We start from the raw sequence: 27,845 nt of genomic DNA on the forward strand, positions 1-27,845 counted from the left end.
GGGTCCCTTGGCTAGGATCCCTTGCCCCTCCACCTCTGACCTATGGCCTCCCTCACCAGCCGCAGAGGTCGAGTCTCAAAGCGGTCACAGCGGGCACCAAGGCCAGGTGGCTCCAGCAGCTGGTCGATGCCATAGGCCAGGCCACCCTCAAAGGGAAGGTGCCGCTGCATGATGCGGGCATCCTCCTCACCCACGGTGAGCTCACCCTGCAGGCGGAGGAGGGAGAGTACACGGGGTCACAGGTGCACTGTGGCCCCCCAATGCCAGAGCCCCTGCCTCCTGCTTCCCTCATCTGAGTCCTCTCCTCACACTCACCGGCCGGACACGGCTGCAGGAGAAGGAGATGGGGGTCCCATGCATGGTGCGGAGTGGACCCAGGTTGGGCAAGTCAGATGCCAAGGCCTGAGCAGAAGGGGCTACGGTTGGAGCCAGGCAGGTAGGCTGGGTGGCAGGCAGTGGGGACCAAGGACTGGGGGTATACCCACCTCAATGTTGCGAATCACATGGCCCCGCAGAATGGCTGCCAGCTTGTCACGGTGGTCTTCATGGTACAGCCAGGCCTGGCGATCAGGTGGCAGGGCTTGCAGGGCAGAGTCTGTGGGCCACAGCATTGTGAGGGGCCTGTGGGCCGCATCCTGAAGCAGGGGCAGGAGGCCAGCCACCTGGCAAGGAGAAGCAGAGGTGTGACAGAGACTCGTGGGTGGAAGTAGGGGGCTGGACCACAGAGGCCAGGAAGGGGCTCCAGGGCCCAGGGGGCCTTCCCGCCAGCCACGTTCTTGGCTGTAGCCAGATACACATGGACGTATGTGCAGGGATAAGCTTGCACACACCTGGACTACTTTCGGGTACGTGGACACAAATAAGCATACCCTTGTGCTCATACTGGGAGGCTCACATACACGGCCTGTACACACACAAGGGACAGGCTTACACATGTAAGGGTGCAGACAGGTAAATATACACTCACACATTTGTCACACACACACACACACACACACAGGCACAAATGCACACACTGACAGGCCTACCCACGGGAGCAGTACCTTCACGAGGCCGCTGAAGATCTTGTAACCAAAGCTCTCAGCAGCGGCGGTGACGTTTCTCTGTGGAAAGGCACCTGTGAGGCTTGAGGTCAGGCAGGGAGGGAGCATCTGAGGCCCCCAGCAACCTGCTCGGTAAGCCCCCAGGCCTGTGCCCAGGTCATACCCGCAGGACAGGGGCAACATCAGGCTTCCAGTATAACACCTCCGGCGGCAGCAGGACTCGGTCGATGAAGTGCAGCACGCCATTCACAGCCTCGTGGTCACTGCTCACCACACGGGCGAAGTCATTGAGATAGATGCTGCCCTGCGGGTGGGGCCCAGGACTGAATGAAGCCGATTGGTGGGGTACTCATGCTGTGGGTGGGGCCTGAGGTGGGGCGGAACCTGCGTTGGGTGGGTCTTGGGGCAGAAGGTGGGCACGATCAAGGCAGCCAGGTGTGGCGGGTGGGAGTGAGGGTGGAGCCAGGCTCGGAAGGCCCGGGCCTGGGGGACAGGCCTTTGGTAGTGGGCAGGGTCTGGAGCTGGTCTCCCCGTCACTAAGACCCGCCCAGGCCCAGGGAGGGTGAGGTCTTAACTGCGTGGGGTCAGAGCACAGGGGTCAGGGGCAGGGTCTCTGGGTCGTTTAGGGTGGGGGCGGGGCCCGGACCCACCTCCCTCTCGTGGATGCGCAGCGTGTGCCCTGAGAGCGTGGTGACGTAGCCCTCATCCAGCAGCTCCTGGCTCCTCAGCTGCCGGCAGCCGACCACGTGGTAGCGGAACACAAGCTGGCGGTGGGCGCGAATCGGGGCCAGCTCATCCTGGAGTGGGGGTCCGGGAGGGTAGAGGGAGGCCCCTGATTGCTGCCTCTGCCCACACCCCAGAATGCCCACCCCTTCCTTCCCAGCCTCTCTGCGGGTTGGGGAGGGCTGCATTACCTGCGACAGGTTGCTCATTAGATCTGCGCGAGGCACAAAGACTGTGAAAGGCCCATCGCCCTTGAGCTCCTTGTATTCCTGCGGGAGGGGGAAACAGCTTGAGTGCAGGAGGGGTAACTTTCGACCAACTCAGGGCTTCCATGGATCCTCCTGGAAAGACCTGGACTCTGAGAGACCAGAACAGCCAACCCCCTGGCCAAATGAGAACCTGAAGGCCCAGAGACCGGTGGGACTGGCAGATCAGAGAGACCCAGGCCAGACTGAGGAATTGGAAGCCAGTTGGTCACTCACCAGGAGGTGGAGGCTGAAGAATGAGGCATGCCTGTCCCGAAGGAGCTCCTGGGGGGGGCGAGGATCAGCTCAGATTTTGGGTGGCCCCCATTCAGGGCCTGGTGCCTGTCCCAGCACCTGCAGCCCAAGGTCTGGCCAAGGCAGAGATGAGGAAAGGAAAGCCGGGGGTCTGAGCTAGGGTTAGGATTAGTTTCATGGATCATAGCTGGGTCAGGCCCAGGTAGAGTCAGGGGTCAGGGTCACGGTTAAGGCCAGGATCAGGATCAAACCTGGGGTCTTAATATCATGGGTGAGGCCCATGGGGAGGCATAGCCAAGGTTGGGTCAGGGGTCTAACTTGGGCATCATTACCAGGCCAACTCGGGCACGGCAGGTGAAGCCATCACCCACGGTGTGGGCTGCGTCACAGGTACACGTCCTCTGGCCATCCCCTGTGCTTTTACACACAGCATAGGGGCTGCAGCCTCCGTTACTCTGAGGCAGGGATAGGAGAGGGAGAGGCATCAGTGGCTCTCAGACTCCTCTGCCCCGTCCCTGGGTAAGGGGCCATGAAGACCCCCGTCCAGCCCCCAAAGCTCGGTTTGCTACTGATCAGTCAGACTGGAGCTTGTGGGAGGGCGGCTTACCCTTCGGAGGCCCTTGGGACCCTGATGGGGGCAAGGAGGGCTGGTTCCTGCCTCAGTCCCCTTCCCCTATGAAATGAGGTGGGGCTGGGCCCTGACCTGGGAGCAAGGGTCCAGGAGTTCACAGGTCCGGATGCCATCCCCACTGTAACCCTCACGGCAGCTGCAGGAGACCTGTCCCAAACCCTAATCAGTGCGGCTTCTGGGCCCCAAGAGCAGGCCAGCACCCTTGACAGAAGGAGCACCCCGCCTGGTCTGAGGGGGGCCCCACCCTATGAGGGAATGGCACAGTCCCAGTGTCCACCTCTGTTTTGCTGACCTGCTGGGGGCCTGTAGGGATACATTCAGCATGCATGTGGCAGCCCCCGTGGTGGATGAGACAGCTGTTAACTTCTGGGGGAAGAGACGCGGGGATGAGAGGAGGCCCTAGGCGGCCCTTCATCTATGCGATCAGGTACTCACCCCCATGCTCTCAGGGCCCCCCGTGGGCCCCTCAGCCTCTCCTAGTGTGACTCACGACACTGAGGCCAGACCCCTGGCCCCACGTACGCCCAGGGTAGGGACCCCAGCCTCACCCTGGCACAGCTCCCCATCTCCTGTGTAGCCATCCTGGCAGGTGCACGTCCGCTGCCCAGGCGCCACCTTGGTACAGTTGGCGTGAGGGGAACAGCCCCCATGGTCACGGGCACAAGGGTCCACCTCTAGGGGCAGATGATCCCAGAGAGTTGTGAGGAGCTGGCACAGGGACAGAGTGGGGACAAGGGAAGAGGACGTGGGAGGAAGGAAGAGGTCAGAGGGAAGGGCAGGCCCCGAGATGGGACCGGGATCGAAACTAGATTCAGAGGGACTGGAGAGGGCTCTGCAGGGAAAGCCACTGCAAATTTCAGGGTGGGGGCCCGGAGCATCCGTGTGTGACTGGACCTGAACAGTGGACGCCATCGCCTGAGTAGCCCGCAGCACAGACACAGGCCGGGGCTGTAGCCGAGTCCTGTACGCAGCTGGGAGGGGTGGCAAGAGCTCAGCCTATGCCTGCCTGGCCCTTCCCTGCCCCCAGCACCCCTACACACTTGCCCACCTGCCCCAGGCTGAGCTCACTCACTTGGCATTGGGATCGCACTTCTTTGGGCATTGAGGGCCGCTGATGTCTGGAGGGGTGAGAAGATGGTTCTGGTCATTTGGACCCAGGAACCACCTCCCCAGGAGTCACCCACCTCTTCCCCTTGAGGCCACTCACTCTGGTCACAGCGGGGGCCCTGCCAGCCCGCATGACAGACACAGCTTCCATCCCCTTGGAGCCCCTCCTGGCACAGCCCATGGGCACAGTCACAGACTGGGAGCAGAACAAGGGGGGACAGGAGTTACCCAGTGCTCCCGTCCTGACCCTGCTGGTCCATCCCCGTGCCTACCGTCCTCCACCCTCTCCAGTGCTCACCTCCGGCACAGGTGGGCCCATAGCGGCCCAGCTCACACATCTCACAGGCTGTTCCATGGAAGCCCTCGTGGCAGTGGCACTCTCCGCTGCCCAGGAGCCGGTCCTGGCACTGCCCGTGGCCCGAGCACACACCACCCAGTCCCCCGGGGCACGGCTCACACAGCGTGCCGAAGAAGCCAGGGCAGCAGTCAGGCACCTGCAGGGAGGGGGCAGGGAGAGGCCCGGCACAGGCCAGATGTAGGGGGAGGGAAGTGGGGGGCAGGGGACTGTTGGAGGTGTGGGGCGGGGACAGGCCACAAAGCCATAAAATGAAGCAAGCTGGAACCAGGGAGATGGTGGCTGCCTTCTACCACCCTCCCCGTGGCAGGGGCGAGGGAACGGAGCCTCAGGCAGGCGACAGCTGTGCCGGGTCTCACAGTGAGACAGAGCTGGGCCCAGCAGCTGCCCCTGGGGCCTGGTTGACAATGTCCGGGCTGAGCCTCTTTCCCCTCTCCCCGTCCCTACTTCCTGGGGTGTGGCCATGGGGACCAACACTGGCCCCACTGACCTCAGACCTCTCCTCCTTACCCTCCCTCTGGGCCCTTGCCCCTCTGGCCTCAACCCTAGTCCAAGCCCAGCCTCTGCCTTTGAAATCTAGGCCAGGTTTCTCCCCTCGGCCTGCACTCCCACTTCCCCCTTTCTGGTTAGACTTGGGGGTGGGGGTGCCGCAAGGCAAACCTGGATCTTCTTGGCACAAGTGTAAGAACAGCCCCGGGAGAATGAGTAGCCAGATCGGTAGACACAGCTCTTCCTGGGAGTGTTCTGGAAACAGGGGCAGGCAAGGAGGGCTCAGCCCTTCGCTTGAGTAGGGGCAGACAGTGAATGGGGAGACAGACAATCAGGACAGACAGATATCAGTGGGTATGACAGATGAGCAGGAAAGCAGAAAATTAGGGAGGGATCAAGACAGGTAGACCTGATGAGGAGATGGCAGGTGGGACCCAGGCCTCGGGCTGCAAGTGAGTGAGGCCTCCTCCTGGCAGACCTGGGCCTGGGCCTCCTGGCCTCTACCAGGGAGGTCAAGCAGCCCTTGCTGTTCCATTCCCCAGGCTTGGGTGAGCCGACTGGGCCCTGCGGGCTCAGACACCTTGGGAGCAGAGAGCAGGCGAAGCTCAGAGCTGTGCTGGGCCCATCCTCACCTCCAGCTGGAAGCCCTGAGTGCAACGGAATTTCCGGGTGCAGTTTATGCATTTCTCCTACGGGGAGGGAGGGCAGAGCTTTCAGGTCGTCCTGGGACGGGGGGCCCCCCCAACTCACCTTCCTTCCTGTCCCACCCCTGACCAACTGCCCTGCCCTGCCAGCCAGGCCAGCCAGCACCTCCCAGCTCTGAACCCCCAGCTATCCTCCCCACCGGCCTCGGCCTCTCACCCGCAGGGACTCGGCGTGGCTATGCAGGCAGCGGCTTGAGCCCACAGTCAGGACCCCCGACAGGCCAAACAATGAGCGGCCAGGGGCCTCCAGCACAGGGCCTTCCAGTGGCATGTGGTTCACCTCAGGCTGAGGAGGACAGTAGGAGGCTGAGTCCACACCCCACACTTACCACCCTCACCTTGGGGCTACAGGCGTGGGGCGTGGGGCAGTCTCCAGGACGGGTGGTCTCTGGAGCAGAGCTTGCAGGCTCCCAGCCCCCGACCCCCGCAGACCTGGCCGCTATGATTGTAGAAGACGAGCCAGTGGGCAGGGCCCAGGAGAGAGTTGCGGTGTCCCCCTTTCTGTAGGGATTCTGTGGAGAGGGCTTCCCCCAGGATCACGTGATGTCGCACCGTGTCTGCATCCTGGCAGAGAAGAAGCTCAGGGACTCCGGGGACCACCAAGTGCCCAAGACAGTACGTTCCACCTGCCTTGTCCCTTTGTCATAGGATGGGAAGCTCCCCCAGGTTTTCACCCTCCCCTTCAGTGGCCCTATCCCAGTGACCTCACCAGGATGCTGCTGTTTCCCTGGGCCTCCAGAGAACGGTTTGTGGGCACAAAGATGGTGTAGGCCGTGGCCGCCTCAATCTGGGGCACCAGCCTGTGGTGCTGGGGGCAGGAGGCCAGGGTCACCAATGGGCATAATCCCCCTCAGTTCCAACCCCGGGGCCAACCACCTCCCTCCAGGCCCAGGGGAGGGCGCCCCGACCAGGCACTCCCCCTCTCTCCTCTGTTCCTTACCTGCAGCAGCTCCCGGAAGAGGTGGAAGGCAGGCACCGAGTCTAGCTGCTGCAGCAACCCCTGCCCGTGCAGTGCGTCCCCTCTCGGAGGCAGTAAGACCTGACGTGGAGCATAGGGGCTGGTCAGTATGTCAGTGCCCCTCAGCTTAGGATGTTCCCTGTGCACACCCCTCTGGCCATACCTGGCTGAGGACATGTAGGACACCGTTGGTGGCAAGGAGGTCAGCCACATCCACGCTGGCATTCTGCACCCAGACCCTCTGGAAAACAGCAAGCAGGGCTCAGCCACAGGGAGTCACAGGTAGACACTTAAGAGCGGGTACAGCACCAACAGAGACTCTGCTGGGCACACAGGCAGCTACCGGTGGCCCCCAGCCTGGCCCAGACACCCAGAGAACCTACCAGATGGGTACACAGACCCACACCAGGACCCATGCACAAAAGGGACAGGTATGCACATGCAGAGAAAGACAAACAGACGGCCCCTGGCAGGGCAGTCACTGCTGGTCCCAAGACACTGTCCTGAGTATGCCCTCTGCTGGCCCTGTGGAGGTCGAGGGGACCTCAATCTCATCACCGGGGACCCCCTTCTGGGAAGTCCCCCACCATGTTCTGCACGACCCCCTCTCCTGCCCAGAGTTCACCACGTACCCCACTGATGTTGTGAATCTCCCAGCGTGTGGAGGGGCTCAGGGTGGCCACATCCTGCCCAGCCAGCCGGGCCAGCTCCTCCTCAGAGAGGGCACCCTGGAGAAAATGGGCCCTGTAGGGCACGGAACCAGGTTAGTGTAACCTACCCTGGGACTAGGCTCCACCCCAACAGATGGACATAGGTCCTCAGAATGAGAACCTCTGGGGAGGGGCGGGGTCCCACACAGAAGTCCCTTTCCCAACCCAGCTCCCTGCCCTGGCTGCCCACCTGACCAGGTGCGGCAGCATCCTCGGCTGCAGCCAGAAGGCCTGGTCCTCGGGGCTCAGCCTACGGATGGCAGACTCAGAGGGCACCAGGGCTGTGACTCGGCTGTCGGTAGGAAGAGTGATGCCAGCACTCTGTGCGCGTGGTGACAGGGGGGTAGGGGGAGTAATGAAGGCAGCCACCTGAGATTGCTTGCTCCCAGCCTGCAGGCCTGCCCCCACCTCCAGCTCTTGGAGATATTATGTGGCACCTCTGCATCCAGGGAGGCCTCCTGGATTTGAACCCCAACCCCAGTATTCTGCCCTGTCCTACCTTGATCCACTGGTAGAAGACAGAGAAGTGGGCATTTGCCTCCAGCTCCTAAGGGAAGGGAAAAAGCTGAAGTCATCAGTCTAGGGACAAACCCAAGCCCCCTCCTCACCAGGACCCTGAGCACTGCCTCTTCCCACCTGAGGTGTGTGAAAGGACCCCCCTGCACACACCGCCGCCCTGCCAAACACAGGGACCCACTCACCCGGAAGATGTCTCCATAGCAGTTGAAGCCATCACCCCCATAGCCAGAGGGGCATGTGCAGACCCGCTGGCCTCCCCCCACTGCTTGGCAGGTGGCCTGAATTGCAGGTGGGGCAAAGAGACAGGGCCCTCCGTTCAGTACCCAGATGGCAAGCTGGACAGCACCCCATCTCTCTGTTCACCCTTATCATCTATCTTCCTGCTGCCTGCCTGTCTTGCTACCCAGCCCCACCATCTGTTTGTCCATCCAGCCAATCTGCATTCATGTTCTCCTTTGGTATGCCTGGCCCTAGGTCTCCAAGGTCACTGAGCACTTGACATGAGTTACCCTACTTCATCATGACAGATGAGTTGGGAAAGCCCAGGGTTGAGGGAGCACCCAGGAGGAGAGGCCTGAACTGAGAGCAGGAGGAGCTAGCTGGGAGGCCTTCCAGAATACGTGGGCAGAGGTACAGTGGTATTAGAGCAGAATGAAGTCGGGACAGCAGCAATGGGCTCAAAAAGGCCACAAGAGCATAGAAGAGGGTAGGGGGCAAGGGAGGAGATGGGAGGCAGGGCAGGGGTTGGGGCCTTAAGAACCAGTGAAAGCTCTATACTGTGGACAAAGGGGTGACATGGTTTGGATTTGTGGCTTGGATTCCAATCCTGGCCATAGACAGGGACAACCAGAGAGCCTCCCCCAGGCTCCGAGCCCTCTCGCCCCCTCACCAGGTCATGGCAGCCACCGTTGCCTGCCCGGCAGGGGTCAATAGGACTGCACACATAGCCATCCCCTGCGAATCCCAGCTTGCAGGTGCACCGGCTCTGGAGAGGTTAGAAGCAGAGGGCCTTATCTCACCAGGGGCACGCCCCTCTCCTCCTCCATGGACATCTGTCCATGGGCCTTATGTCCTGGGGAGCCTTGTTCAGACACATGGAGCTTCTCCCAGCTCCATCCACATTCCAGATCAGGATTCTGAGGCCCTGAGGGGAGGCTGGCTCTCCAGATGAGCCAACAGAAGTGATGGCATCATCAGGGAAGCATCCATGGGGACTTGGTACCCCTCTGCCCTCAGGCCTGGGAGAGGTCAGCAACGTGTGGTGAGCAGGCAGGTGTTGGCAAGGCTGGCCCCAGGGCTGGTGGCACAGACCCACCTCTGACCCTGCCACCCTGCTCTGATCCTTCCCACTGAATGCCTGTGTCTTGGGCTTGTCCCCACTGCAGCTGAGTGGTGACACTCCCCAGATCTCAGTTGCCCTCCTCTGCAAGTTGGGGGAATCTCAACCTGCTTATTCTGGTCCTCGGTTCAGGACTTTAACATTGTGTAGCTTCTTGTGGAGTGGAGAGTGCCAGCCCTCATAGCCAGCTGGGTGCTCGCCATGGACACCCCACAGGCGGGTGGCCCCAACCATCATGAGCAAGGTCCCTGCACACACTGACCCAGAGCCAGCCAGGCCTGGTCTCCCGATCGGCATACTAGACACTTGAGTGCCACCTAGTCCTCAGGTTCACGGGTCTGATGTGCCTCACAAGGAAAGCTCCAGATGCTCAGACCCTGTGGCTGGGGTCTGAGGCTGCAAAGCTCCACAGCTGGATTTCCAGGAGTCTAAACATTTGGGGATGCCACCTTCCTTGGGCAGGAGTCTCCCCCTCCTTTGCTCAGCTTTGAATTCCTAAGTCTAGAATAGGGACTAGCATGTAACACACTCCTGGTGCCATGTGGGAAACCAGTGAGTGAATGAGTGAACTCATGGTCAGAAGACAGTGGCCCTGAGGCCAGAAAGAGCAGAGGACTCGTGGACTCAGTTACGAGAGTCCTCATTCCCAAGGGACGGGAGCCGCGGCCTTCTGATTTGGGGAATAGGCAGCCTTGGACTGGTGCTAGAATGCGCCTTCCTTTAAAACTGTCATGGCCTTCATGTTGTCTCCAGGACACGTCTGCTGCTTCTAGACTACACGACTCAACATTCCAGACCTGCATTCTCACTTGTGTCTGAGATTTGAGACCCTCAGCTGGAGTTCTTGGGAGTGGATGCCCATGGAGCCAGACGGGGTGGGGTGAGAGACCCCCAGAATGAAGACCCCTCGCCCCACTCTGCTGCCTCTAGGCTTGCTGTGCCTCACCTGCCCAGGTCCCACGTAGCTGCAGAGGGCGTCGGCGTGACAACCACCTCTCACATCCAGCTCACACTCGTCGATGGCCACACAGACACGGCCGTCCCCGCTCCAGCCTTTGTGGCATGTGCAGTGGTGGTTGCCCAGGGCCCCAGGGACACACTCAGCCTGTGAGAGCCACGATGAAATGACTCAGCTCTGCAGGATGGTGGGCTGACCCTCCCACCCCTGGGTCAGGGCTTCAGGAGAGAGACAGTGAGACTGACATTTTCTGAGCAGCCACCACGGTCTGGGTGGGAGCAGGGGTTGCTGGGTGTACAGGAGAAGCCATCACCCTCGAAGCCATCGAGACAGACGCACCTGCGGCCAGTGAACGAGAGGCCTCCAGTGAGCCTCTGGAAGAGCTCAGAGGCCGAATGAACTGACATGCATGGTCATGGACAAGGCAGAGGGGAAACGTGAGTCCTCACCTGGTAACGCCTCCCTGGCTAACACAGCGGGCGTGCAGGTGGCAGGTCTGGGCCCGTTCCGTGGGCCCACAGTTCACAGAGGACTCATTGCAGAAGTGGCCGCTGAAGCCTGGGGCACACGTGCCACGCTGGCACACACCCCCACTGCCTGGACGGTTGTCACAGAGACCGTGGACGCAGCCACAGTCTGCAGGGAGGAGATGGGATCAGGAAAGCTAAGACAGGGGCAGAGCTGGCTGGGAGCCAGGATGAAGCCACGGGAGCACTGGGGACGGGGAATGGGGCAGCCGGCATAGATTTGACTTCAGGGTCACAAAATCAGAGGCCATCCCAGACTCAGTGGACAGGCAGAAGAAATGCAAGCAGGGCCACTCATTGCTTTCAGTCACCCCATTCTAGCTTCCCTGCCCCCAACAGCACCATCAGAAAGTTCTTTTGTGTGTCTGACTTAAATCTCACATGCTTTAGATTGAACCACAGCTGTCATCCTGGCATGGGTGAAGGAGACATCTATTTTTGTCCCCAAATCCTCCCCTCCTCCCTCTGGCCTTCACTCTTCCTCCTGGGGCTCTATTCCCCTTCTTGAGAGTCCCCAACCCTCTTTCCAAGCAGAGCCTTTTTTCCCTGGCAGGCAGCCTGGGCCAGGACCACCCACCTTCCTGGCACCGGTCTCCATGCTTGTTTGGGTTAGAGCAGATGTGGCAGGCGATGCCTTTGTAGTCTGGGAAGCAGAGGCAGGCCCCGTTGCCCCGGACCCCGTCGCTGCACTGGGGGTGGACAGGAAGAGGGACCAGTCATGGGGTGGGGGCTGTCCTTGCCCTCCCCCACACCCTCTTCCTCCATGGGGTGGCTCTGAGCTTCTGCTCCCCGCGGAAGACCTCACCCTGGAAGAGACCAAGCCACCGATGCTGCCAAAGAACTGGGGCCCTAAAAGACACCCGGCCCTGGAGGCTTCAGGCGGGACCTGTGCGCAACCTAGAAACGCACAACCCCTAGGGTGTCTTCCCTGCCCTCGATGCTACCAAGTGGCAAAACAGAACACACAAGAAAAGCACCGACAAATAGGTTTCATGAAAACAGGTGCCCAAGTCCATCTACTTAATTATTTCTAATTAAAATACTAAAAACAATATGGTCCAACTCCCTCTGCCTAAATGTTGGAAGCCTGAGACCACAGAGCGGCAGGCTTGACTCAGACACACAGGGTGTCGCTGGCCAACTCCCACCCCTCACCCCAGGGCAGTGGGGGGACTCACGGTGCCTTTGCCATAGCAGGGGTTGGAGAAGCCCCCAGGACACTGTATACAGTCAGGCCCAAAAAACCCTTTGCAGCAGCCAGGTTTCTGTAAGAGACAAAAGTGTGTCTGAGGGTCCATCTGGGGCCACTGCTGCTCTCTGGTCCCATCTCTAGAACAAGGGGGTGCATGAAGCCCCTCTGGGATGCAACACAGCTCTCTGAGGAAGGCAGCCTGCTCTGCCCCGGAGGGGAGGCTCCAGCTCACTGGCAGTGAGCACCCCACACCCAGGCTCACCAGGATAGTCTGGTTGCAGTAGTGAGCGCAGCCTTTCTTCAGGACGTTGAGCCCAGTAGGGTCATGGGTGTAGACACACTCCTTGGGGAAGATGTCCTGGGGTGGGCCGTGCAAAGCTGATCAGCAGGCATGGGGCCTGAGCCGGCCCCTTTCGCCAGGCAGCTCTGATCCAGGGACCACTCAGCACTCTGGGTCCAGCATTCCCACCCTCAGTGGGGCCGAGAGGGACTGAGCCTCCAGGTCCAGCCTCACAGGGCCTTCTCCCCACCCTGACCCATGACGGAAGTCTCACTGGGCAGCCCTAAGGGCCCAGCCAAGGGACACTCACCAGCTTCATGCTGTTGGGGGGGCACATGCTGGTGTTCAGGGCTTGGCAGTCCACACAGGAGCCCTGTGCAGGGAAGGGCCGACAGGAGGAGGGGGGTGGCGGGGAGAGTGGTTAGTCATGGTTTATTTATACAGAAGACCCGAAGAAAGTGTCACGGAGCCAAGCCCCGAGGTATGAGAGAGTCAACTGTCGGAGGGCCAGGGCAGAAGGAAGAGCTTAGCGTGGGAGTGTGAGAACTGTGCCAGAGGGCTGGGACAGAGGGCCAGAAGATGCAGGAGTGATCTTGAAGGAACCATCAACAGCACTGCTGAGACCTGGTGGTGGGGGAGGCAGGCACCTCTGTGGGGTGTGTGCCCAGGCCCCAGCCTTAAAGCCACTGGAGGAGAACAGGGATCCCAGGAAGGCTGGGACCGTGTGGCACGTGCTCACCGCCACGATCTTGTACTGCTCCTCGTTGCAGTGCTTAGGCAGGATGGGCAGGATGGTCGGGGGCAGCAGGACACCCTCCAGCATGTGGATCACGCCATTGGCAGCCAGCACGTCCACTCTCCGTAGTGGCACCCCCTCGGGTCCCAGCAGGATGCGCCCCTGTGGTGGAGCCCAGTGTGCAGCCTGTCTGGCCTGGCAGACCCCTGGGCCCATGCCTCCTTCATCCCCACAGCCCAGCCTGCCGGCCCTCTCCTCTCCCCTCTCCCTGGCTCTCCAGAGCCTCCTGCTCTGGCAAAACTGCTCCAGCCTCTGTGTCCTGAGCCCTGTAGTGTCTGCTCATGTGGTTTCCAGCCTCTGCGCCCCAAGTCACACGGAATACCGCCACCCCCCCACCCTTGTGCCCACCCTCCACGTCTTTGGAGCCCCCCCAGTCTGTTGGGCCCCAGGAGAGGGATTTGATCTGTGCCTGCCTCCCACATAGTCCCACCAGGGCCTGCACTCCATGGGGCTCAGAGCATAAAGGCAGGTCCAAAAGAGACCACGTAACCAGCCAGTCATCACCAGCTCCTCCATCAGTCCATTTGTTCCAGATTTTGTTTGTGGAGCTCACCTCCTCAGAGATATTCACAGCCAGGACCTGGTTTGCCATGGTGAGGACCCGACCCTTGGAGATGAGCTTCTCAATGGTCAGCTGAGGCGGAGGAGAGTGTGGCCTTAGGCTGGGCATTAGCCACACTGTAAAGCCCCAAACAGTCCTGCCCAGGTGACTCACAGCCACCACCTTGGTCCCCAGACTCTCTTCTGTGCTTATAGAGTCCAAACGGATGGGGAGAGGAAAAGGGGCTCCCAGGGAGGCCAAGACCTACAGACAAGCATCCAAAAGCCCAGCAGCAGGTACAAGCTGGTCACCCTTCCAGAGAAGAGCCTCTCACCTGCCCATGGCTGTAGATGTGGTACTTCACCAGCTCCTGTAGTTTCGACAGACCCTGGCAAGGGAGAGAGGGCTTGGCAGGGGAGGGTAGAGGCCCAGGTACCCTGTCTCCCCAGCCCCTTCTCCCCACCAAGCTTACTGCTGTGAAGAGGTAGATCAGACGGCCATCACGCAACATATCCACAGCCTCGTTGCTTGGGACAAACACTGTGAATGGCCCAGGCCCATCCAGGATGGAGGGTAGCCCACAGTTCTGTGACAGCGAGAAGGAGGCTCAGCGAGGCTCGGCCTCTACCTCTGAGGCCTGCCTGGGCCCCACCACCCTCAGCCTGCAGGGAACGCCCACGAGGAGTAAGTGGGAGACAATGGCATTGGGTCCATGCTAACACAGGACCTCAGGATGGTGATGGGCAGGTTACAGGGTGGGGGCATGGGCAAAGACCCATACTACTCCAGATCCCCAGATCCCTCTGGGGTAATGAGGGGTCCCGAGCCAAAAGATCAGATGGGCTAGGACCATTCCCCCAAGCTCACCTCCAGGATGGTTTCAAACCGGCTGAAGGCCTCAGTAGAGGCAAGGATCTGGCCGATGGTTCTCTGTAGCAAGGGACAAGCATGAGAGCCTCAGAGAAAAGGGTGAGGCTGCGTCAGCCTCAGAGGGGAAGGAGTTCTGTTCCACTCCTGCCCAGAACTGCCCCTGCCCACTCTCTGAACTCTGTGGGAGTCAGAGGTCACCCAGTGGCACGAGATGGAGAAAGGGGAGGGCACTGGCTTACCTTGGGGTCCTCAGGGAGCTCTGGTGGGGGCTGCCACTGCAGAGCAGTGACCAAGTGGAAGACACCGTTGGCTGCCGGGTAGTTGGCCTTTTGGATGGTGAATGTTTGCTGGGGGTGCTCTTTGTACTTGTATGTGTACTTCTGCTGAGATGTGAGACCTCTGGCTCATACGGCACAGGCCAGCCTCCTGTGCCGAGGCTCCGTTCCACCTCCACACCATTGCTCAGGCAGCGTCCCCCAACCGTGACACCTCTGGTCCCCAGGCTGGGGTTGCCCTCCTTACCATGAAGTGATTGAAAGTGACGGTGAGCTCCTGCCCATCCAGTGTCCACCACCTGCGTGTCTGCTGGGTCCCCAATTCCTCCAGGATGTGCTGTCCTGCTACGATGTGCTGTTTGCAGAGCTGCCGGGCAACGGACGCCTGTGGGCACAGGGGGACGAGGGTGCCGAATGGGCCCGTGGCGGTCGTCATGCCACGCTGCCCAAGCAATGGAGAGGACAGGGGGCGTCCCAGGCCTCAGATCCCCAGAGTGTGGCCTCTCTTGGGGCCCTCAAGCCTGGGGCAGGTCCAGGGAGGAGGCAAGGGCTGGCAGCCAGCTCCTCAAGGGGAAGGGCTCACGTTCATGGTCCTGGAGAAGACAGACGAGAGGGACGGTACCAGCACGGTAAATGGGCCCGATGTGGTGAGGATCTCGCGGCAGCCCTGGTCTGGGAGCCGGGAGAGGATGTATTAGAATAGATCTGGGAAAACCTCAGGCATCAGTCCTATGTTTTAGAGAGTTGGGTGGGGGGGCACTGGGCCTAGGTCTAGGGTAGATGAGAGGCATCAGGATTTGGGGGACTAGCTCCCACCTCCAATCACACACCCCACCCCGGCCCACTCTACTTCCATAGCTCTTGGGCAGAGAGACAGGGCATCCTTGCAGAGTCCGCCCCTCCCTCCCTCCTAAGAATGTATGAGGGACAAGGTCACAGGCAGGTGGTAGGGGTCACACACCCAACATGGCCAGGGTGACTCTCAGCCGCAGGAACACCACACCCAGCTGGCTGGCCTTCTGTATCTCATGGAGCAGGTGTCCATAGCAGGCACGCCCATCCCCTACCTCACCCTCCTTGCACACACAGCTAGGGACATGGGTAGAATGGGTCAGGGCAGGGGTATGGCCCGTCCCCACCTCCTGGCCCTCACGCATCTGTCCCCTCAGGGCCTTTGAACTGAGGGTACACATGTGCACACACTTGCCCCTGCCCAGCCCACCCTCTCTGCTCTGCCCCCGGTGCCCACCCCGAAGCCCTCGTGCCTACCTGGTCTTCCCGTCGGAGGTCACCTGACAGGTGGCTGACCGGTCACAGGAATGAGGGAAACAGTAGGCAAAGCAGCCCGCAGAGGCATTGTGATTGATGCTGACCAAGCCTGGCTTACACTGGCAGGAGGCCTGGGCCACCAGGCAGGGGGAGGAGGGTGACATCACATCTGTGAGAACCACTGGCATCTGCTGCACCCACAAAACTATGCTTGGCCCGTGCACCCACCAGCTGAGAAGAGGGCTGTCATCTTCTTCCCATTTTACAAAGGGGGCAACTGAGGCTCCCAAGAGGCCCGTGAGGGCCAAGAGGCCTAGGGTCCAGTAGCCAATGGGGGTGGGTGGACCACGGGACAGGCCCGAGCCAGGGCCCGGCTCACCTTGCCTGATCTCAGGTATAGACACACGGTGGAGTTGATGGGGCAGCCACCATGGTTGATGGTGCACGGGTCATGGGGCAGACACACCGTCCCGTCACCGTGGTAGTCCTTGGGGCAGCGACACTGTGCCTGCCCCGTGGGGCTCACCGAGCACTGGGCCAGTGGGGAACAGGGCGATGGCTGGCAGGGATTAGGGGCTGCCAGGGCAGAGAAAGAGAGAGCCCAAGTGAGCTGAGCACCCAGGAGCCTCATCACGTCTGCAGGAATGGCCCAAAGATGAGGTGAGCAAGTTGATCTAGAACTTGGAGACAAGGCCTCTCTCGGTGGCAGGCTGTACTTGCTGTAAATGGCCAGATTGTACTTGCTGGTTTAAAAGGGGGCGCCTGGGTGGCTCAGTCGGTTAAGTGTCCGACTCTTGATTTTGGCTCAGGTCATGATCTCACAGCTGTGAGATTGAGCCCTCAGTCTAGCTCTGTGCTGCCTGTGCAGAACCTGCTTGGGATTCTCTCTCTCCCCCTCTCTCTCTGCCCCTCCCCGGCTTGCGTGCACTCACTTTCTCTCTCTCTCTCTTTCTTTCCAAATAAATAAATAAATAAATAAGCTTAAAAAAAAATTTTTTTTTAAAGGATGTCTTCCCAGCCCCTGGTCATTCTGAACTTGGGCCTCCGGCATCTAGGTCGCTGACTTACCTCTACATTCTCTGCCCTGCTGGGTGTGGCCCGGGAGGCAGCTGCAGGCAGGGGCCTCTGCAGAGCACTGGGAGTTCTGGGGACAATTCAGGGCCTGGCAGACTGGCAGCTCTGAGTGGAGAGGGGGGAGTATTGTGGTGACGCAGAGCTCCAGGTTGGGGAGGAAGGAAGATAGGAACGAAGATGTTCTGCCCAGTTTGCTGTGTAACTCTGGCCAGGGCCTTACCCTCTCTGGGCCTCTGGGCAGTATAGGTCTCAGATGGCGTTCCCTCCCCCAGACCACTGTGTCTCTTTCCTACTTTGAAAGAAATTAGGCTTTGGGCAGAAGTCCTGCTGAGGCTCAGGCCCCATCCCTCACCTACTGGCCTCTCTTGCTCTGGTCACTGAGCAAGGGCTCAGCACTTGCTCAGTGAGCAAGAGGCTGCCATTCCATCCTATCCCAGCATCCCTGCCCACCTTGGTCACAGCGGGGTCCCGTGTATCCAGCAAAACACAGGCAGCTTCCATCTCCAAGTGGCCCATGGTTGCACACGCCATGCACACAGCTGCACACTGGGAGGGACACACAGGGACACACGGGGACATTGAGTCCCTACCCTCTGCATTTCTAGAACTCAGTTTCAGCTGGCACCAGCCCAAGAATACAGGGCTGTAATGTAGGACCACAGGGGAGATGGGAGCCCAAGGGAGGCTCCTGGCCTAGCCTAGGGGCCCAGGGGGTGGCTTCCTGGTGAAGGCCTCTGGGAACAGTACAGGACTGGAGGTATGAGCTGGCAAAGCTCATGTCCTTGGAGGTGAAGTGTCAGGCTGAGGGACTGGGAGGGAGCCTGCTGGGGGGCGGGTACATGGACTAGGTCTCCACAGTTCCCCAGGTGGGCAGTGGCCCTGCCCCCTGCCCCGCCAGCACTCACCTGACTGGCAGTTGGGCCCAAATCGGCTGGGGTCTTGGCACTCCTGGCAGGAGGAGCCACTGAAGTTTTCCTGGCAGAGATTTGCAGCAAGTCAGTGCAGCCCTCCACTGCCCCCACCCCAGCCCTACCAGGCCCTTACCTGGCACACACAGGTCCCGTTCCCGTCTATGCCATCCAGGCAGGTCCCACGGCCATTACACGGAGTCTCAGCACCTCCAGGACACTCTGTGAACCGCCCCCCCCGGAACTCAGCTGTGCCCCTAGGAACTCACAATTCACCCCTGACCCCAGCAGCTCCAGGCAGCCCCGGCCCCTCCCGCAGGCAGCCAAGCTGTGCTGGTGCTCACTCCGTGTCCATTTACTGAATGAGTGGAGGGTGATGCAGGCAGAAGCTGCAGATGGGGGCACCCAGGGCTGGAGTATGAGGAGCAGGGTTGGGCCCCCACCAATACCATAACACTGGGATCCCCAGTAGCCGGGGCAACAGGCCTTCTCCACCACGTCCTTCCAGCACTCCATGCTGCAGCCGCTCATAGACATCAAAGAGTCCCCCAGCTGCACCTCGTAGCTGGGCACAAAGGTGGGCAGGGTGACAGGAGGGACTCCCACTCTGCAGCCCCCAGCCTGGCCTCCCCACACTGGGTTTCAGTGCTCTGGCTCTGCCTCCTCTCTGTCTGCCTGGTCCGGAGATGAGCACAGGGCTGGCAAGTAGTAGGTGCTCAATAAATACCAGCTGCCCCCACCTCCTCCCTACTCCCTATCTCTGCCCCACTGGAAGGGCAACAGACATGTGAATAAGTGAGTCCCTGCCCTCACCACCCAAGCCTGCCAGGCTCTCCCTCGTCCCCCCAGCCCTCCCCCACCCTACAGGATGCTCCTGGAAGTGGATAAGGATGGAGGTGGGGATCCACACCGGCAGTCCTGTGAGATCTTCTCTGGTAACTCCCGAAGCCAGCCTGGGGGGCACATCCGCCTCTTAATGGCGGGGCACATGGTGCAGGGTATGCGCATGACAAACTTGGTCTTCACATCGCAGCGTCTGGACCGCACCTGGGCAACAAGTGGAATTTGGGGCGAGGCGGCCTGGACCCTGTACCCAGTCCTGGTTCTGCTCTGAGGCAAGGCCTAGCACTTCTCTCCAGGCCTTGGTTTCCCACCTGTTCCAGTGAAGACAGGGGAAGCTGTGAGAGATGGGGAAACCTGCCTGTCACAGGTCCTCCCTGCCACGGTATGTTCCTATACCACAGCCACGGACTTCTGCCCATGGCCACAAACATATGCCCAGAAGCCTCAGAGTCTATACCTCCTGACGTGATGAGAACCCAGCCATTTTGTTAGACCTTAGTTCATTCAGATGATGAAACTGAACCCTGGGCCCCAAACCACCCAGAGACTGGGTCTGTCAGGGACCAGAACCTGAATTCTCAACCTAGTGTCCATTATCACCTCTCACTTAAGAGTAAACACTAAATGCCACAGCAGACACCGCTTGGGAGAGCACAGCGATTCAATCCCCAGGCCCAGGCAGAACCCCTTTGGTCATCACTTTGCCCTGAGCATGTCTCTACTGTGCTGCTAAATGACCCTCTCAGCAAGCCCAAGGGCCTGCTCAGCTGCCCCAGGGGCAGAGACCCAACAGCCAGCCCCAGACCCAAGAGGTAGGCCTGGGTGAGCAGACGTGCACAGGGAGTCTGCATGGGTTCCCTAAGTCCTGACCCCAGGCCTGGCGCCTGGCCCCTGGCCCCTGGCCCCACACAAGAACGCGGACCCAGAGGTCCACAACTTATCATCGGGTGGGCAATGCTGGCGTGAGGGAGCTGCGAGGACCCAGGCGGCTTCCCAGGGGTGGTGACTCAACTGAATTGGGGCTGAAAGATGGATAAGAGTTGGCCAGGGTAGTGCCCCTGGTAGAGGGGAACAGGAGAGGCAAAAGCCAGGAAGTGGAAAGGAGCAGGTGACAAAGTGTGACAAGGCAGAGAGTGGCTAAGGAGAGAGGCCAGTGGCCAGGCCAACTGGTTTGTTTTAAATGGACCTCTGGCCAAGGTGGGGGAGGGGGGAGGGGGAGGAGAAGAGACCATCCCCTGAGGGTGCCGGATGCTGAGAAAGCCCAGCCCTGTGGTCCCACTCACTGGCCTGCCACAGCCCCTGCCAGTCCACTATCCCTGGGGCCACCGTCATGGCAACAAAGTCCCAAGAACAGTGCTATGCCCTGGAGGGATGGAAGTTTAAGTCTACATTGTAAGTGGGAGAAAGGGCCATAGGAGAGTGTGTGTTGATGGAAGAGAGGATTTGGGGTTCCAGGGCCCAGACTAGAGAATCTAAGATATTCTAATCTAAAAAATGCCCAGAACATCTCTTTCCTAGAAGGTTACACGTGTGAGGCCTCTCAAGGCAAGAGGAGAGAAGAAACAGAAGCATGACACTTCTGAGAGGACCCGAGGGCCGCTCTCTGCTGCTGTGATTTGGCCCTTTCCGCTCATGCCTCTGCGGTCTGCAAAGAAGGAAGTTGCTGAGAGTGGCCTTAGGCCCAGCCGTGGGGCTGAGTGTTGTGGTCTCATCCCCCATCCTGGGGCTCAGCCTTTGCTGAGCCAGGGAATGTCTAGGAAGTTGGGTAACTCCAAGCCTGGGCAGCTGCTGGCTCAGGGCAAAGGCACCCCTGAGGGCCACCTGGCCAGCTGGGCCCAGTTGCCATTGTGGCCACCACTGGCCCGGGGACTGGCTCTGAGAGGAATGGAAGGGTTTAGGGGAGGGAGACAGCACGCTTTCTTGGCTCTTGGCAGGGCGGTAGGGTGTGGAGTGTGGAGTGTGGAGGTGAGCACAGGAGGAAGGTGTCCCAAGGGGGACACACTCACTCTCAGGCTGCTGCATCGGGAAATGTGTGTGAAATGGTGAAGGGTGGATAAGTCAGTGGCTGAATCATACTTCCCGTGGGGAGTGTACCAGATGCGGGCACCGGGCCCCTCTGCCCTACAGCCTGGAAGGGGCACCAGCCTCCCCAGTGCACAGCGTCACCGCTGGTCCCTCTGGGTCACAGCCCAGTGCTGAATCAGATTCTCTTCTTTCCCGGGCACCTCAGAACCGCCTGAGCCAGGCCCTGGGTGCTGCCCCCTCCCTGCTCCGATCCAGAACTGATTTTGCAACATCTGCTTCCCACAGAGACAGATGTTGTTGGGGAAGTTGAGGAGACATGAGGTGTAAAGCCTGTTGCCAGTGGGAGAAATTCCCCCAAGATGGGGCCTGGGGCCCGGAACCCAAACTCCCTCAGAGGGGCAGCCCCCTCCGAACCCCCAACTGCTTTCTCTGCCCTAGATCAGGGCTCTTCTCCCTCTAACCCCCAGCTTGAGACTACAGGCTCCGCCAGCACCAGCACAGAGGAAACACTAAGCAAAAGGCGTTTTGAATGGACAAGGGCTAACACTCCCCCTCTTCCAGGAAGCCTTCCTTGCCTCTACTGCCTGAACCTGCCTGTGTTTGAGTCCTGCTTCTGCCTCTCACTGGCTGTGTGACCCACAGGTCATCCTTACCCCCTGGAGCCTCAGTTTCCTAATATTTAGAGAGGGCCTCACACTACAGGGATTGCCAGGAGGGTCGGGTGACTGAGGATGCAAGAGAAGGCCGGTATTGCCACCTCCCTGTTCATGGGAGCCCCGGGGACCATCAGACCTGGCCCAGGATGGCTAAGCCCCAGCCCGGCTAAGCCCCAGCCCCAGGATACCGACTCAGAGGTGGTCAGAGCATAGGTCTTTGACAGGGAAAAATTCCCAGCGTGAGGCGCCTCATTGACCCCTGTCCCCAGAACATGGGGAGGTGGCAAGGCCTATGAAATGCCCTTGTATTTCACTTGTGGGAAAAATGGAGGAGGGAGGGAATGGGAACCCACCTGCAGGGCTCATTGCAGCCTAGAATCCTGGGCTCTTCCAACCATCGGTCACCCCTGCAGCTTCCAACCTGCCCATCCCCAGCTCCGATCTGGCGCTACCTGGCAGTGGAATCCTGGACAAGTCCTTCCTCTCTGGATCCCAGCCTGCCCACTAATAATAATGGGGACAGCAGCAGCTGTCCCAAGAATCAAATGAACTTGGCCTCATGGTGGAGGGAACCCTCAACTGTAGGCAGGCCCCAGCCAGGCAACTCTATCTCCACATTCAGGGTGGGAGGCTCTTCTGGAAGCTCCAGTGGGGACAACGTCCCTGCTCCGGGGCTCAAGCAGACCTGCAGCCCGGCAGCCAGGAGGCAGCTGACACACACGGGACCTGACAGCCACACACTGGGACCCCTTCTCTGGGGACTCACAGGCAGTGATTTGGAGCATGGCTCCAGAGTTGGACAGACTGGTCTCCATCATCCTTGAACTTAAGCTCCCTCAGGCAGAGAACAGGACCCACTGTCCAGGGGTCATGAAGATTCCAGAGGATAATGGCCAGGTGCACCCAGGGCTGTGCACTTGATAAAGGGCAGCTCTTAGATTTGAGAGTATTCCTGTTGGCTGCTGCTTACCCAGACGGAGTAGGGTTGAGTAGACCTCATTCTACCCCTGGGGCCAAATACAGGCACACATACATGTGTGTTCCACAACCCTCCAGGGTTGGGGGTAATGTTATCTCCAATCCCCAGGCCAGGGTCACAGAGAGACCAGGCCCCAGTCTGGACAGGGAGGGCAGGAGGATGGGCCTGGCTCTGTACCCCCCAACTTCAGGCTGGGGAGCCCTGGGATGGCTGCCCATACCACATGGCTGGCAGGCTGGGTGCAGTTATAGGAGGGCAAGCCAACACACCCCTGCCACCCGAGGCAGCTAGACACAGACCTCTCAGCCTGTGGAGGTGGGCACAATAGCCCAGCCCTCTGGTCTTGCTCGGAGTCAGACAAGTATTGGCTGCCCCGTGTGTCCCCCCAGACCTGTGCCCGATCTGTGCACACTTCCCTCCCTGCTCCCACCACTGGCCAGCGGGCCTGGATACCATGTCCCCCACACTGGCTCCTACTCACCTTCTGCCCCCTGGTGAAGCTGGAGCCTGCTAGGCAGAAGGCCAGGAGGCAGAGCAGGAGGAGGCCCCGGGGCCCTGCCATGGCTGGTGGCGGCTGGCGGGCACGCCGTCCAGGACAGTCAGGGCAGCCAGTGTGGGGAACGAGCTTTAGGAGGCAGGCACAGGACAGGCGGGTGGGACGGGGCGGGCAGTTGCTTTAAAAGCAGCCTGGAGGCCCCGCCAGTTCACCCCCACAGGAACCCGCCAGGATTTCCTTCTGCTATCAGCAGCCTGCAGGCGGAAGGGAAGGTGCTGGCCGCTGACCCCTGCATGGTCAGCCTGGGCCCTGTTTGGGGCTTCCTGGCCCGGGACCCTCCTCTTGGTATCACTGCCCCCAAGCCCACCAGCAGCCACAAGCCTGGGGCTTATCAGAGGGTGTGAAGCAAATTCCGATGTAAACAACGGTCCAGCCCCTGTCTGCAAGCCCGGCCTGTATCATTCATAGGCTCTGGGGGTGGGGGGCTCTGGCGGTTGTGGGTAGGGCAGCCCCTGAATCAGGTCTGCCTGTCTTGACCTTTCCAAGTGCTGAGAGCAGGTCCGGGCCCGTGCTAAGCAGACAGCGCATCAGACCCTTCTTTGGCTCACCTGCCCCAGCCACACCCTCCACCTTGTTCTTGCACCCTCCTCCTCTTCCCAAGGAGCCTCCTGGCTTCCCACTGCACCCCAACCCCTCTACCAGCCCCTGAGCTTGCCTGCTCTGCCATGAGCCTCTCCACTTCCTAACCTGCTGCTGTTCCCCCAGATCCTTTCACAGGGACTCACCCCAAGGTCAGCCTCAAGTCAAGCAAGGGTCACCAGCTGCCATCACCTCCTAGCACTTGCCACCAGTTGACACTTTATTTCATTTATTCTCTGTCCTCTGATGGAATGTCAGCTATGGGAAAGCACGGATGGTGTCTGGCTGTTTCTCACGGTTGATGCTTAGTACAGATTTGTGGAGTGAACGAAGGCAGGCAAGCAGGTACCTTTATCATCCCTGTTACTGGTGGGGAAACTAGAGACTCAGTGCTGGGGCACTTGTCTAAGGTTGCTTGGCTAATCAGCATTAAGGTCCCATTCTCAACGCTTAAGGTCTGTTGCCTGCAGGGCCCCGTGCACTACACAGCGCAGCCCCTTGCCAGTAGATTCTGTGCTCACGGACTCAGGCAAGGGCCGACTATCATGCTGGTCCATGGGGCCTGGGAACAGTAGCCCAGGTGGTGAGGCCTGTGTATGCTAGGCCTGGGCATGGTGGACCCTGCCTCTGGTTGGCACCATCCCTGTTTACACACAATAGATAGAGGCTGGTAGCCACGTAAATGTCTTCAATAAAAGCCTGGTAGGGAGAGAAGCCTTGTCACCTGACTCCTCCTCCTCCTCCTAAGCAGGCCTCTCTCCCCTCACTGGCTGGAGGAGCCATCGACTGGGCTAGCTTTTGAAATCTGGCTGGGGAGGTTGTGAGTGGAGAGACCTTCCCAAATGTGGCTCACCCCCTCCCCCCTCCCCCCCCCCCTCCCCCAAGCCGGGCAGCCTTCCTGAGGGTGACGAGTGCTGCAGACCCTCCTGAAGAACAGGAGTTGTAGGCTGGAAGCTGGGCTGGCCACCCTCCACTCACCTCTTCTCCAGTCCTGCCTGACCCAAATGGCCCCAGGGCCTTGGGAACTGAGACTCCTCACTGGACCAGGATGGAAGAGACAAGTGGGGCTCCAGGGCCCCACTCTGGGGGTAGGAATGGGGTGAGAAAGGGTGAGACACGGGACTGGCTCCCAAAGACATCCCAGGTCCTTGTCTGACAGGGCTCCCTGAGGCAACCTCCACTTCTCTGAGAACAGGAACATCCTATCCACCACCTGGGGCCACCTCCCACAGGCCATCTTCCTGCCAGCGCTCCCGGTGAGACCCCCCAGGCCCCAGCCTACACAATCCCAGACTCCAGGCCTTACCCTCACAACAGACTGCAGCTTCATGGGGCCGGGCCAGGTGTGACATCCCAGACCTGCAGGAAGCAGAAAGCCAGTGAGCCCATGTACCAGGTGTGCCCTGAGGCTCAGGGTCTAACCCCAGCTCAGCACGGCCCGATCCCAAGGGTCCCCTGACACCTCCCCTGTGCCGGCACTCCCCTGCCAGCACCACCCTGGAAGAGCAGCTCCTTTGCCCTCCGTGCCCTTCTCCCTCCCCCGCTTTTCCCTTGCCCCCAGCAGCTCACCTTCCTGCTTCTCTAGGGTACCCTCTCCCTCATGCCAGCCCTGCCCTGGTCCAGTGCCCTGCTGGGACCCCAGTGCCCCTTGAAATAAAAGACCCAGACTGTGTCAAACTCTGCTTTATTGGAGTAGAGAAAACAGGCAACAGGAATCACACTCGGTGCTGGTAGCTCTAGGTCCCCTGTCCCCATCCCTCTCAGCCCAAGGCCTGGGGACTCCTGCCCCCATGGGGCTTTCCCACTTGTCTGGACCAGCAGAGGCCTCCACTTCGGAAAACTGCACGGGGCGGGAGCTTCCGACATGTATTTTGCTACCAGCTTCACGATTAGCAGCAAACAGCACAATGACAGCACATGACTGGACATTTCAGGAAAGGACACAAAGAAGAATAAATCGGACCCATGGTGCCACACGTTAATAACAGTCCCACGACAGAAGACACAACACTAGAATGCTGGCCACACCGCACCAGGGCAGGCAACAGACCACAGGAGGCTGGCGGCACATGGAGGTCCTGGAGGGTGCCGGCGCTTTCACTCCCAGTACTGGAAAGAAGTAACTGAACACCTATGTTCACATTCTCTGAGGACAGTCAAATGAAGGTACCCAAAAGGGAGGAGAAAACGCTTTAAAAATGACAAAGAGAGCCTGCTTCCCGCCCTGAGTGGACGCCAGGGTGGGCATGGCAGGCAGCAGGGGCCAGCTGTGGTCCGGGCTAGCCAGTGAGCTCGACGGGCAGCTCACGGCCACACAGGGCCTCCCACTGGCGAGCCAGCAGCGAGATGAGCTTCTCGCGGCTCTCAGCGCTGGGGACAAACACCTGCCACTGGACCTCACGGCCCTGGCTGCTGCTGGCAGGGCCGTCTGCTACTTCCCCGAAGTGGTCCGGGGTGACGCTGCCCATGAGGTCACGGCCCTGAACATCGTCAAAGATGAGGGTGAGGGCCTGTGGGTAGGTCTGGTAGCCCATGAGCACGCGGTCCAGGTCTCGGACACGGCGGCCGTCGTCCAGCCGGTACCGGTCTCTCTGCGGCGGCTCTTTGGCGAACTCAGGCAATGGGTAGTGGACAAAGTCCTCGTCCAGGAGAAAGATCTCAGCACTGGTGAGCAGGAGCGTTTTGGGGCGCAGCATGCCCCTGCAGCGCCCAGGGGGCGGCGTGCCCACCTGGAACGCCTGCACATACAGCAGGATGCTGAGGGCTGGTGCCTTCTCTGGGTCAGCCATCTTCTGGGCCACAGTGAAAGTCAGGTCCCCAATCTCCTCCTCACTGGGGTAGGTGAATTTGACACGGCTTGAGTGGATCAGCTCGTAGTTCTCCATCTTCCCTGCAGAGAGAGATGGCCACCGGGGCTAGAGCCTGGAACTTGCCTGCTGTGGGGCCCGGAGCACCAGCAAACCCACGCTACACAGAATGGCGGCATAAGGGGCTGTCAGAAGCGGGGCAGTGCTCCAGGCTCCCACACTTGGGAAGGACACCCATGGGCCAGCAGCTCAAAGCGGAGCAGACGCTTGAGATGCACATGCCGAGTGGCTGAGGGTTTGCTGGGATAGAGGCTCTGCAGTGAAAAAGCTCATGTGAAACCCTAGCTGGCTAAGCAGGAAAGACAAAAAGTGAGAAGGCAGAAGGGGTTCTGGGCACAGACAGGTGCTCTGGGGTCTGCTGCAGCCCTTGGGGTCAGGGAGGAGGTCGGTGACATCGGCCCAGGTGGCCTGTCTGCAGCCTGAGCCAAGTGGGGGTACCTGTGGTCTTGTTCCCAAACTCAGAGTAGAAGTCCTTATCGACAGGTTCAGGGGAGGGTGTGCGCTCTAGGGAGGAGAGCACGGCCATGAGGTGCTGGAGGAAGCAGTGTGTCAGGTAGCTGTCCCGTGTCAAGCATGTAACCACCTGCACCGGAGAGGAGCCTGTAGGAGAAGGGGCTGGTCACGGTTGCAAGCCGCCACCCCTGGGCTCTGTCCCTGCCCCCCGAGACCACAGAGCCATGAGGGCCCACGTGGGAAAGCATCACGAGGCCTGGAGAGATAGCTATTTCTCAGGCCGGAAGGGCTGTGACATTTTTCTGGAAGGGGATGCAGAGGCATTAGGGAAAAAGCTTAGCTTTCTCTCTTCAGGAAGTGTGAGTCAGAAACATCCTGCCCGTGAGCCCTGGGCCCACTCTGCCTGCCCGTCGGCCACTTGGTTGCCTTGGTCCCCGCCTCGCGCTTGAGCCCTGGGGGGTTCTGCACGCTCAGCAGTTCCTGAAGCCGCTTCCTCCCACTCCGGTGAACGGACTTGGGAGCAGAGATAACCCAGCCTGCGATAACGCACCCACATGTGGAAGGTGGAAGCCCACTGGTGACGCTGGCCTTCACCCAAAATAGGAAAAAGCATAGCAGTCACTCACCCGTCAGCCGGAAATACTGGTCGAAAAGTCCAACGTTGACTGCCTGCAAGTCGCTAAGCTTTAAAACAAAGCACTGGGAGATGTGGAAGGGACTGTTGTTGTAGTCCGTGTTCTTCTGATGCCAGAAATCTATGATGGAAAGACAGGAACCAAGCGTGGTGCTGGCTGTGCCAGGGGAGCCCAAGGGTCCCAGGTGTACAGCTGTGTCCAGCAGGAAGGGGTGCCCCTGGCCAGCCCGGTCTGCTGAGGCCTGGCAAGGAGCCACTGCTACCTCTTATGCACACGAGGCCTCACGGGCAATGTCTTGCCTGGCTCAGCAGAGTCACGAGGAGCCCTGTAATAGGCCACTAGCTAAGGCTCCCACCGAGGCCCCACAGGACAGAGGCTGCCCAAGCCCTCCTCGTCACTGCCAGTTCCTGGGTACTCACTGGGCCTGGACTCAAGCCCTGGCCTCTGGTCTCTTGTGACAGCTCCAGGAAAGAGCGTGGTTATC

At 60.1% G+C, this 27,845-nt stretch overlaps 2 protein-coding genes across 10 annotated transcripts in view; both read right to left on the reverse strand.

Annotated features, from left to right (window-relative positions):
• STAB1 (stabilin 1) overlaps nucleotides 1-22,934 on the reverse strand; it is a 26,842-nt gene extending 3,908 nt beyond the window's left edge. For 4 of the 8 annotated variants that reach the window (XM_058726673.1, XM_058726676.1, XM_058726671.1 and 1 more), the window contains exons 1-53: nucleotides 22,753-22,933; nucleotides 18,679-18,815; nucleotides 18,218-18,333; nucleotides 17,905-17,990; nucleotides 17,766-17,835; nucleotides 17,311-17,406; nucleotides 16,855-16,965; nucleotides 16,166-16,362; nucleotides 15,787-15,917; nucleotides 15,479-15,606; nucleotides 15,101-15,189; nucleotides 14,765-14,902; nucleotides 14,482-14,625; nucleotides 14,240-14,302; nucleotides 13,845-13,958; nucleotides 13,707-13,760; nucleotides 13,385-13,465; nucleotides 12,775-12,933; nucleotides 12,346-12,408; nucleotides 12,018-12,113; nucleotides 11,742-11,828; nucleotides 11,141-11,252; nucleotides 10,486-10,672; nucleotides 10,282-10,375; nucleotides 10,025-10,183; nucleotides 8,629-8,724; nucleotides 7,922-8,017; nucleotides 7,720-7,767; nucleotides 7,411-7,541; nucleotides 7,143-7,254; nucleotides 6,674-6,751; nucleotides 6,493-6,591; nucleotides 6,262-6,360; nucleotides 5,985-6,116; nucleotides 5,710-5,838; nucleotides 5,481-5,537; nucleotides 5,020-5,103; nucleotides 4,303-4,498; nucleotides 4,105-4,200; nucleotides 3,970-4,015; nucleotides 3,792-3,868; nucleotides 3,446-3,571; nucleotides 3,190-3,263; nucleotides 2,970-3,044; nucleotides 2,599-2,721; nucleotides 2,249-2,296; nucleotides 1,958-2,035; nucleotides 1,694-1,840; nucleotides 1,207-1,347; nucleotides 1,044-1,103; nucleotides 486-662; nucleotides 316-402; nucleotides 57-206 (exon numbers count right to left, since the gene is read on the reverse strand). In XM_058726673.1, coding sequence (XP_058582656.1) covers nucleotides 57-206; nucleotides 316-402; nucleotides 486-662; nucleotides 1,044-1,103; nucleotides 1,207-1,347; nucleotides 1,694-1,840; nucleotides 1,958-2,035; nucleotides 2,249-2,296; nucleotides 2,599-2,721; nucleotides 2,970-3,044; nucleotides 3,190-3,263; nucleotides 3,446-3,571; nucleotides 3,792-3,868; nucleotides 3,970-4,015; nucleotides 4,105-4,200; nucleotides 4,303-4,498; nucleotides 5,020-5,103; nucleotides 5,481-5,537; nucleotides 5,710-5,838; nucleotides 5,985-6,116; nucleotides 6,262-6,360; nucleotides 6,493-6,591; nucleotides 6,674-6,751; nucleotides 7,143-7,254; nucleotides 7,411-7,541; nucleotides 7,720-7,767; nucleotides 7,922-8,017; nucleotides 8,629-8,724; nucleotides 10,025-10,183; nucleotides 10,282-10,375; nucleotides 10,486-10,672; nucleotides 11,141-11,252; nucleotides 11,742-11,828; nucleotides 12,018-12,113; nucleotides 12,346-12,408; nucleotides 12,775-12,933; nucleotides 13,385-13,465; nucleotides 13,707-13,760; nucleotides 13,845-13,958; nucleotides 14,240-14,302; nucleotides 14,482-14,625; nucleotides 14,765-14,902; nucleotides 15,101-15,189; nucleotides 15,479-15,606; nucleotides 15,787-15,917; nucleotides 16,166-16,362; nucleotides 16,855-16,965; nucleotides 17,311-17,406; nucleotides 17,766-17,835; nucleotides 17,905-17,990; nucleotides 18,218-18,333; nucleotides 18,679-18,815; nucleotides 22,753-22,833 — 5,655 coding nt within the window. In that variant the 5' untranslated portion in view covers nucleotides 22,834-22,933. Of the gene's footprint in view, nucleotides 1-56; nucleotides 207-315; nucleotides 403-485; nucleotides 663-1,043; nucleotides 1,104-1,206; nucleotides 1,348-1,693; nucleotides 1,841-1,957; nucleotides 2,036-2,248; nucleotides 2,297-2,598; nucleotides 2,722-2,969; nucleotides 3,045-3,189; nucleotides 3,264-3,445; nucleotides 3,572-3,791; nucleotides 3,869-3,969; nucleotides 4,016-4,104; nucleotides 4,201-4,302; nucleotides 4,499-5,019; nucleotides 5,104-5,480; nucleotides 5,538-5,709; nucleotides 5,839-5,984; nucleotides 6,117-6,261; nucleotides 6,361-6,492; nucleotides 6,592-6,673; nucleotides 6,752-7,142; nucleotides 7,255-7,410; nucleotides 7,542-7,719; nucleotides 7,768-7,921; nucleotides 8,018-8,628; nucleotides 8,725-10,024; nucleotides 10,184-10,281; nucleotides 10,376-10,485; nucleotides 10,673-11,140; nucleotides 11,253-11,741; nucleotides 11,829-12,017; nucleotides 12,114-12,345; nucleotides 12,409-12,774; nucleotides 12,934-13,384; nucleotides 13,466-13,706; nucleotides 13,761-13,844; nucleotides 13,959-14,239; nucleotides 14,303-14,481; nucleotides 14,626-14,764; nucleotides 14,903-15,100; nucleotides 15,190-15,478; nucleotides 15,607-15,786; nucleotides 15,918-16,165; nucleotides 16,363-16,854; nucleotides 16,966-17,310; nucleotides 17,407-17,765; nucleotides 17,836-17,904; nucleotides 17,991-18,217; nucleotides 18,334-18,678; nucleotides 18,816-22,752 lie in introns of all 8 variants that reach the window. The other 4 variants (XR_009260885.1, XM_058726677.1, XM_058726672.1 and 1 more) reach the window with 2 other exon arrangements.
• Nucleotides 22,935-25,074: 2,140 nt separating this feature from the next.
• NISCH (nischarin) overlaps nucleotides 25,075-27,845 on the reverse strand; it is a 33,864-nt gene continuing 31,093 nt past the window's right edge. For both annotated transcript variants that reach the window (XM_058726680.1, XM_058726681.1), the window contains exons 19-21: nucleotides 27,353-27,481; nucleotides 26,712-26,873; nucleotides 25,075-26,296 (exon numbers count right to left, since the gene is read on the reverse strand). In XM_058726680.1, the coding sequence (XP_058582663.1) occupies nucleotides 25,686-26,296; nucleotides 26,712-26,873; nucleotides 27,353-27,481 (902 nt within the window). In that variant the 3' untranslated portion in view covers nucleotides 25,075-25,685. The remainder of the gene's footprint in view (nucleotides 26,297-26,711; nucleotides 26,874-27,352; nucleotides 27,482-27,845) is intronic.

This window comes from Neofelis nebulosa, chromosome 4, assembly GCF_028018385.1.
Source record: "Neofelis nebulosa isolate mNeoNeb1 chromosome 4, mNeoNeb1.pri, whole genome shotgun sequence".
Classification (NCBI taxonomy): Eukaryota; Metazoa; Chordata; class Mammalia; order Carnivora; family Felidae; genus Neofelis; species Neofelis nebulosa.